The sequence below is a fragment of the Alligator sinensis genome, unplaced genomic scaffold, assembly GCF_000455745.1.
Source record: "Alligator sinensis unplaced genomic scaffold, ASM45574v1 scaffold794_1, whole genome shotgun sequence".
Taxonomy (NCBI): domain Eukaryota; kingdom Metazoa; phylum Chordata; order Crocodylia; family Alligatoridae; genus Alligator; species Alligator sinensis.
The window spans coordinates 1,683,508-1,692,980 of NW_005842125.1; the positions used below are offsets into that span (position 1 = coordinate 1,683,508).

General features: G+C 43.1%; 1 protein-coding gene across 2 annotated transcripts in view; it reads left to right on the forward strand.

The window, feature by feature from the left end:
* The window catches only part of ANAPC1 (anaphase promoting complex subunit 1), a 96,570-nt gene that overhangs the window by 60,409 nt on the left and 26,688 nt on the right, over positions 1-9,473 (forward strand). For both annotated transcript variants that reach the window (XM_025205706.1, XM_014520540.2), the window contains exons 31-34: positions 1-11; positions 190-272; positions 779-857; positions 1,348-1,422. The exon at positions 1-11 is cut by the window's left edge and continues 115 nt beyond it. In XM_025205706.1, coding sequence (XP_025061491.1) covers positions 1-11; positions 190-272; positions 779-857; positions 1,348-1,422 — 248 coding nt within the window. The remainder of the gene's footprint in view (positions 12-189; positions 273-778; positions 858-1,347; positions 1,423-9,473) is intronic.

Genomic DNA, 9,473 nt, shown 5'->3' on the forward strand with positions numbered 1-9,473 from the left:
ACCAGATCAAGGTAATAGTTACAGTTGGAGAGAATGCCTGCTAATTTAAGCAGAAATGGGGGTAGTATAGAGGCTGTCTTGCACATTGCTATGGGCTTGTCTCCCAGCAAATTAAATTTTGAATTATTAAACTAGTAAAATGGTGCAATATAGTAAATAGGACTGAAAGTGCACATTATATTTTGACAGGAAGGAGATACCATAAATGTGGATGTTACTTGTCCAGGTGCAACGCTAGCACTTGCTATGATCTACTTAAAGACTAATAACAGGTACTGATCTTAACATCGCTTTGAAGTTTGAAATAACGTGTAATTTGCTTTTAAGTTCCTGTATATTTCTAATCTTCTCTTGAGCATTCACAATGTATCTGAGATAAAAACGTGCCTTTTGGGATAATCTCTATATAAGCTACTCTGTTCTTCACGGTTTGACTAAGAGTGTAATCTATTTCCTTAGCTTTTCTAATGCCAATTTATACTATGCATGTTTATTGACTCTTTAATTAGTGATTTCAAAGCACATAAACACTAATGCACACTCTCACAACTCTCTTGCAAGTGGCATCCCCATTTTATGCTAAAATCTTGCCATGAGGCAGGTGAAGAAACAAGTAGCATCTAGAGCTTGCAGTTCTAGTGTTGAACCACTAAACAGCTTTCTCTCCTGTCAGTTAATGACTGCATTACTTGATTACTGATGCAGTATGTGGCTCAGTACAGTCTGTGTTTTGCTGAAGTATATGATGTAAAATGTTACTTTACTGTGCTTAATATAGGTCCATTGCTGACTGGCTTCGAGCTCCTGATACAATGTATTTACTGGACTTTGTTAAACCAGAATTTCTCTTGTTGAGGGTATGACTTTTTTTCTTTTTCCAGTTTCTTGTAATGGTACTGAAATGCATGAGTGTATAAGTGTGTGTATATATGTGTATGTGCATATGTGTAAATATACTGAGAGACCTCTCAGTTAATACATTTATGAAAGCCATTAAGACTAAGTAGGACATCAGCATCATTGCAGGTTTGCAATTCAATTTTGGTTACATTTGCCAGTGAAAAATATGTAAACTGAAATGGTATATTCTACTGTTATTTTGTATGCAAGCATAATTTGAATTTTCTCATGATGTTCAGTGAGACATTTTAGAGAGAGAGTAGATAAACTAATGTTTGAAAAGCAAGGATTTCACCTCTGTGGAATATAAATTTTCTGTCCTGTCAACCTCCATGTGTTTAATAAGCTAAAATAATTATTTAGCTGTATTAATACTATTCAGAAATATTATGATTATTATTATCTATAAGTTTTCTCTCTCTTGTTTGAACTTCCTTACTACTTTAGACACTCGCTCGATGCTTGATTTTATGGGATGACATTTTGCCTGATTCCAAGTGGGTTGACAGCAATGTGCCACAAGTAAGTACTAATATGTTTCACTTGAAGTACTTTTTACTGTTCCCTCTCTCCCTTTCCACCCTCCCCAGTCTTCTGAAAGTCTTCCCTGCTTGCTTGTTATCCTCTGCTGTCATTCTGTTCCTTCCCCATATACCTTTAATAGCATCTTCCTGTATTTACCTAATACTTACACAAATGTGGATACTTCAAGACTGTGCAGTTGAAGGAGTTAACAGAGCTGGGTCTAGCAGGGACAGCTGGTGGGGTACTGATACTGTTACGGGCATGGGTAGACAGCAAAAGACAAGAGTATTCAGTGGTTTTCTCTACCCCTTCAAACAGAAGATACACTCAGTAAGCTCCTCCTTCTCTCCTCCTTCACAAGGTACAATTTGACTAGAGTAATGAATTGAGACTAGGTTAAAATATAATATTCATAATTTTTGGACAAACTACTCAACATCTGTTACTCTAGAGTCCTGGATTATGGTAAGGTCTGGTGAGTGCTACTCAATTGCTATTCGTAAGTCCTTATGGAAAAATTTATCTTTTTTTTTTCCCAATTGATTTCAGCTGAATTCTGCATCCTCTTAAGAAGGAGCTATACAGTGCAGTTACTGCAGAGGATGTAAAAAGCAAATCTTGTCCAATAAAATATACCACCTAAAAAATCGCTGCTTCTCACATAATTTCTGGACAACATGGCTACCACATCACTCTTACACTACCATAAGATTGGATTGTAATTCTTTTGGGCATGCCTGACTCAATCATGTTCATGTCTGAGCTTAGCACAATGGTATCCTGACTGTAGCAAGGTATTGGTAACAAAAGTAATGATTTTTCTTAAAGTAATTATCCACATGCCTGTTTTCTTTTACAGGGGTGTCTAATGCCCCAAGCTTCAATTGGAGACTTTTGGTCTTCACATTATCCATAAAGTATGCTCCAGTCTTTTTTTCCTGTCCCTGCACTGAGGGGATACACTTACTGCTCATAAATTCCTCTCCTGGCTAGAGGATAAAGCATTCACTCTCCTTGTTCCAAGTAGCTCTTGTTCCTTGAGGGGACAGTTGGTTCCTAACCATAATATATTTTCCTTTTATTTTTCTCTCTTTTTTTTTTTTCTCATTACCTCTACCATGCTGTGAAATTTGAACTTGAGAACCCTTTTTCTCCTTTTGAAAGGGGAACCCTTGAGGACCCTTTTTCTCCTTTTAGCCCTTCTGTACTTTTCTTTCTGTCTTCCTTGCACCCTCAATAATTGATCAATTACTGATATTTCAAGCCAAGAACCCACAGAGACAGATAGGAGATTAAACTCTGGCTGCTTCTCCTGAACAAATCGCTCTGCTCTGTCAGAGCCGGGCCCAACTTGGCACCATACAACAGGACTCCTCACAGGCCAGCCTTCTTTCTGATGCTAATGGGAACATCACCAACAGACCAAAGTCAGGATTCAGAAGCAGGGTGTGTTTTAAGTAGTGAACCATTGGAGTCTTCTTCCTCCTTGTTACACTATTACAAGAGCAATACACTTCAACTTTTGAAAGGTCCCAACAAGAGAAATATGATGTCCATGACCTCACAGCCTAGTGGCAGTGGGAGAGGTTTGCACACGAAGAATTTCAATCCCACTGTTCCAGTCTGCCCCTGAGACTATGCAGGATTACTACAGAAGTTAGCACAATTGAAAACTTGAAACTTTTCCTTCCAGAGCCACTGTCCCCAGTTCAGGGCTTAAGACATGGAAAGGTCATGAGATGGTTCCACTTCAGTTAAGAAGCATGTTTTCTTTGTGCCCTGTTCTTTAATGGGGCTACCAGCCTATCCACTGCCATCTGAGTCATTAAAGTTCAAAAAAATTCTGGTAACATCCTCAGCTCAACAAATAGTATGATCTTATCCTCAAGTTGAAGCAGTCTTTTTATAGCACCAAAGAACTTTTTCCATCTCTTGATGCCACAAAATTTACTGGCATTGAATCCTGTAGGAGTTCCCCCATTAGTGCTGTTGCTGTACCTAGCACTGTCATCTGGACTAGTCTCCCTGTCACCATTGGCAATGCCACTAGGATATTCTCTGGCTTTGGCATGGCTGGTTTCACCTTGTAACTTCCAAGAGCCCCCAGTACAATCTGAGGGATGGCACTCAATGTCCTGAATTTCTTTCCAGGAGCATTTTCACTTTTCCTCAAATTGCTATGAATGATTCTTTACCTGATCAACAGTAGGAGATTCCCAGTAGCCTTCTTCTATTGGTGCAACTTTGCTGTTATCACTCAGTACCATGGCCTTTGGAAGATATTTGGGACTTCCAAGAAGTAGTGAAGTGGTTTGCCCACATACTGCAGACTTCCCCACAGGAGGAAACTTGGCCTTACCTATAAATTAGGTGATGGTGGGCACTGCAGCAAACTCTTGTATTACATGGTCTTACCGCCTGCAGAGCCAACAGAACATACTGAATACCTTCTAGAGGAGAAGAGTACTTACTTTCATCTGACCCCATCTTTTGCATCATGAAGCAAAATTAAAAAAAGAAGCCAAACTAAATCATGACCTCCATCTACTTCCTAAGCTTAAGCAAGAAACAAAACATCATTCCCAGAGGACTTGCTCTCTGCAGCCTGTTGACCAACACATACAGTTCTAAATACGTTATCCAGTTATGCAGGGGGATGTCAGAGAAGTTGAGAAACCACCTCTTTCACTTGATCTACTCTAAAAGGGATCAATTTAGCAAATAAATACATACTTTAGTAAACTGGAGGAAATAAACCTGGGACATATGTGTTATACAGTAGGCCCAAACTGCTGCCAAAGAAACTGGTGATAGCCTTCTAACTCAACTAATACAACAGCAAGTAGCTCACAGACATCTAGATGACAGCAACAAGGAAAATAACCAAGCCAATACCATTCACCACACCAGCATCAACACCTTGCCAAAAAAGCCCCTGACTCAGTCTAAACTATCTGCATGCTTAAAAGTCTTGAACTTCTGCCCAGATAAACGACCCAACAAAATACAGGCAGTTCTCAACTTACGTTTTGAGTTAGTGTTTCACACTTACAACGCTTATAAATTGTGACACCTTTTTTCAACTTTCTGATGTCAGTTTCAATTTTACAATGCTTGATCTGATGCCACGCTATACCTACCAAACAAATTTGCTGCGTTGCCCCTCTCACTGGAGAACATCTGTCCAAATTTCCTTGGACACTTTCTTTAAGAAAGCAGACAAGACTCCAGAAAAAACAGTAGCCAAGACTCCTGAGAAGACTCCAGCCAAGAACCCTTCAAAAAGTCCAGCAAAGTCAGCAGAGCACCCCAAGGGATGACAAGATCAAACGGTCACAAACTCTGCCGTGACCGATTCAGGCTGGACATAAGTAAGAACTTCTTTACTGTCCGAGCCCCAAAGGTTTGGAATAGACTGCTGCCGGAGGCGGTTCAGGCACCCACTTTGAACACCTTCAAGACACATTTGGATGCTTATCTTGCTGGGATCCTGTGATCCCTGCTGACTTCCTGCCCCTGTGGCAGGGGGCTGGACTCAGTGGTCCTCCGGGGTCCCTTCCAGCCTGAACGTCTATGAAATCTATGAAATAAGTCCTTCCAAATCAATATGATAGCTATTTATAATATAAATACATTAATGTAGCTATATTATTTGTCTATAATTGATTGAGTACAAAATTCTGGGTTATTCTTGGTGAAAATAGGGTATCGGGCCTTGGTTTAGGAACCAATCCCTCATTTATAACATTGTTTCCTATGGAAAATCGATTCCTAGTTACAGTGTTTCAACACAGTTTTCGGGAACCAATTGTGTTGTAAGTCCAAGGACTGCCTGTACTAAAATGTGGGGAGTTGGAAGAATTCCTCCGCTAACTGCTTTTAAGTATTCCGCAACCAAAACAAAACCACCTTCTCATGACAGACAACAAGAACTCCAAATGATATCTGACTGGACACTTCTTGTGCTCTGGACCACTTTGACTGTTTTTCAAAGAATTAATGGTAAAAATCCTCAGGAAAAACAGTCATTGCTGCAACCTCTCTCCTTCAGAGAGGGAAAACCATACAATCCCTAAAATCCAGCCACCAGATAGTGATCAAAAGAGCAGATACAAGAATAGTTATAGTTATCGTCAGCTGCTCAAGGAGCTCAAGGAAGGCCCAATACCACTATTCATCCTTAAACTAGAATACTTTTATCAAACTGGGGGCTAAAGAAAGAGTCCCTGAAATCTCAGGGGAAAATGGTTGTAGTAGTTACTTCCCAAATCTAAAGAGATGGGGAGGATGGTGATCAGTTTAGATGTAAGAAAGCTCAACACTTTTATTCAAAAACTTGAGTTCAGGGTGGTCATTCAGGTAACAATCCACCATCAAGGTGTTTATTTTGCATCTTGTGATTTACAAGATGTGTGCTTTCATATTGCAATAAGACACTTGCACAGAAAATGTCTCTGGTTTGTGGTGGCCCAGGATCACTAACAACACAAAGTCCTTACCTTCTGGCTTCTCTGTTGCTTCAAGAATTTTCACCAAAGTCCTCACAATAGTCGCTGCTCCACTCAAGAGGCAGAGGATTGCATTGTGGCTTTGCCTGGATGATTACTTACTAACAGCTATCATGTGTTTAGCAGATGTTGGAAATGAAGGGCAGCACTTAAGCTTTTAAGGCACTGACAGATGTGGGGGGGAAAAAACACACTTTACCAGAAGCAGCAGCGTATTATTTGAACCTGGCTCTGCAGCATCTGTATAGATTTGGGTGCTCAAGTCGGGTTTTTTGGCACTTTTAGCTAAAGCTGATTCAATCAACTATTAGATAAAAGGAACAGAAAAGCCCCACTAAAGCGCCCAATCTATACAGACATTGGGTAAGCCCGCGGGCATCTAACACACTGCCTCTTCTGGGTATGTGCTGGGCTCAGCACTGGATTGTGCCGAATTTCATAGAATCATAGAAGTAGGGTTGGAAGGGACCTTGTAGATCTTCAAGTCCGGCCCCCAGCCTGGGCAGGAGGAAAACTGGGCTCAAATGACCGCAGCCAGGTAGGCATCAAGCCTCTTCTTAAAGACCCCCAGGGTAGGAGCCAGCACCACTTCCCTTGGAAGTTGGTTCCAGATCCTAGCCACCCTAACTGTGAAGTAGTTCTTACGGATGTGTAATCTAAACCTACTCTCCAACAACTTGTGGCCGTTATTCCTTGTTATCCCGGGGGATATTTAAAGTAAAGCACTGTTTCTGGGGTGTTTAAAGACCAATAAATAAAGACTTACAGACCAATAAATTGGGCCTGATGCCATAGATGCTGAATTTCTTTGCAACTCTGGGGAGGGGATAATCTTTCAGCTTTGTGAATTCATCTCCAACTGCATCAAATGCAAAAAGATCTCTCACATTTGGAGAAAGGCCACAGTTGTTGCGGTCCTAAAACCTAACAAGCCCAAGGATGATGCAGAGAGCTATAGACCAACCTCCCCCCTGTGCATTCCACAGAAGCTACTGGAATGCCACATTCATGCCTGAGTCTACCCAATAATTGATCTGCAGGTGCCTAAGCAGCAGGCTGGTTTTAGATGCAGACGGTCAACAGTGGAGCAGGTAACTCTTTTCTCAAGACATTGAATAGAGCTTTGAGCCTGGGCAGAAAGGTGACTGCTGTCCTGGTGGACCTCACTGCCACATATGACATTGTTTGTCTCCGTGGCCTCTATTACAAGCTCCTCTGAATGATACCTGACAAAGCTGCTGATCTTTTTGTTATGCTTATGCTTCAAAATCACAGTTTCACTCTCAAGACCATCAATGGACAGGAAAGCTGCCCCAGAAGTCTTAAGAATGGCGTCCTGCAAGGCTTAGTACTTTCTCCATTGCTTTTTACCATGTATATTGTCAACCTGCCTGACAATTCAGTCCAAGAAGTATGGCTGTGCTGACAATCTGGCTCTTACTTGAACCTTTTCATCTCAGCATAATCATAGTGACAGATGCTTCTGTGTTGGGCTGGGACACTTCCATGCCCATGTTGTAAACATGACCAACAAGAAATGCCTCTCTTCCTGTTGTAGAAATATTCCAGACCAGGCCCTCTCTTTAGCAAACTCCTAATAAGGTAATTAGAGAGCCTCCTGTCTGTGCTCCCTCGTGCAATTCTAATCATACAACTGTTACTGCCTGTCTTTACAGTGGTAGTACACTGATAGTGCCCTCTTCTTCCTGCTTTGTGTGTGGTGAATTAGGGTGCTTTTGATGTTTCAGACATTGTGCCTGGTAGTTGTGTGTGGGGGTATGTTTGTGAAGTTTTTAAGAACGGGTTAGACAAACGCTTGTTCAGGTGGTTGAGATGGTCAAGGCAGGATCTTTACTAAGAGACTGGATGGACTACATGACTTCTTGAGGTCCCTCTTGAGGTGGGTTGCCTTACTTTTTAGTGGGGGGGGTGTCCTCTGCCTTGGATTTCTTTCATTGCATTTTAGCAAGCTACTTCCTATCCTTGAAGTGACAAGACATTAGCAGTGCTCTCATCCCCTTGTTTGGGCCAGCAAGATAGGGTGTTTTTGATATTCTGGGCATTGTGCCTGGTAGTTGTATGTGAGGGATGGTGTATGAAATTTCTAAGAACAGTTTAGACCAGTGGTGCTTAACCTTTTTGGGCAGTGGGCCAGATGGGCAGTGCCCAGTCCGTCCATGGACTGGATCCAGCCAGTGCTCCAAATGCAACAGCTGAGGCAGTTGCAGTGGGACCCCACCTAGCTGTGTGGAGCAGCAGGGGAGGGGGTAAGGAGCCCAGCCCCAACCCAGCCCACAGAGGAGGGGGTAGGCTTGTGACTTGGCTCTGAGGCAGCTAGGGGAGGGAAGGCAGAAGGTGTGTGGCCCAGCCCTGAGCCAGCCACAAGAGAGGAGGGGCAGAGATGTGGCCTGGCCCCGAGCCAGCCACTGGGGTGGGGAGCAGAGGGTGTGGCTCTAACCTGCTGCACAAGGCTTGTGGCTTGAGGTTTGGGGTGTTTGGAAGTTGGCAGGGGCAAGGGTGGTGGTACTGATTGCTGTTTCTCTCTGGCTAAGAGATCTAAAGGTGCATGATAGTCCAGGGGTTTTCTCCCCAGATATCAAACTATCCCATGAAACTGCCAAATTTGGTTTGCGTTTGGTGAGATAAGGATCTGTTACACCAGGTCCAAAGGCACTAACACAGCATCCATGTGTAACATCCTGTAATTGACATCTGCAGGGCAGCTGCCTAGGGCTCTGTGTATATTTTCATTAAGTATTACAGCATCATGGAAACCTTCAGAGCAGATGCCTCATTTGACAAAGCAGCCCTGTGGCAGATCTGCCTAGAGAACTCCAGGATCCATCCCCAGTTGTGTGGGCACTGCTTTGGCATCATCCGTCAAAGAATGTGTATATGGATAATTACTTGAAGAAGAAAATAAAAGTTACTTACCAGTAACTGGAGTTGTTCAAGAAGTATGCCAGTGTGCACATTCATATCCTGTCCTTTGGTTCCTTTTCCTGGAGTCAAATACACTATAGGACTCTGGTTGAAAAGAAACTAAGCAGCGCATACTGCCTGCTTTATAGGTGCTGCTAAGGCAAAAAGTATCCAGTTGCAACTTATGGGTGAAAGACATAGTCTAAGTGAGAATGTGTTTGAGGAAACTATATCGTAAAGAGTTCCAGTTACTGATTGTACCCGCCGCTGCTCAACCAGGAGTTCACGCGCCGCTTTCGCCCGGGCCCCAGATCTCGCCCACCCGGGCTTTGCTGATGCGCCCCGAAGTTTATCCCGATTGGTATCAAGGGGGACCCCAAAACCCCCCTGCCACGACTTTGATGACATCTTCAGTGGGGGGTCTTCCCTTGGGGTATCCCTCAGTGCTGACACGTTCCTCCGCGGGCAATCTCGGGGCTCCGTCCTCCCCTACAACCCGGCCATTCGCCACCTTAGGGTCTTCCTATTCTGGCCTCTACTCCGTCGTCGCCTTGCCTCCCTCTTGCCTCAAACCTCTGGCCGTCAATAGCGGTCGTTGGGCCGGGCGTACCTCCACCA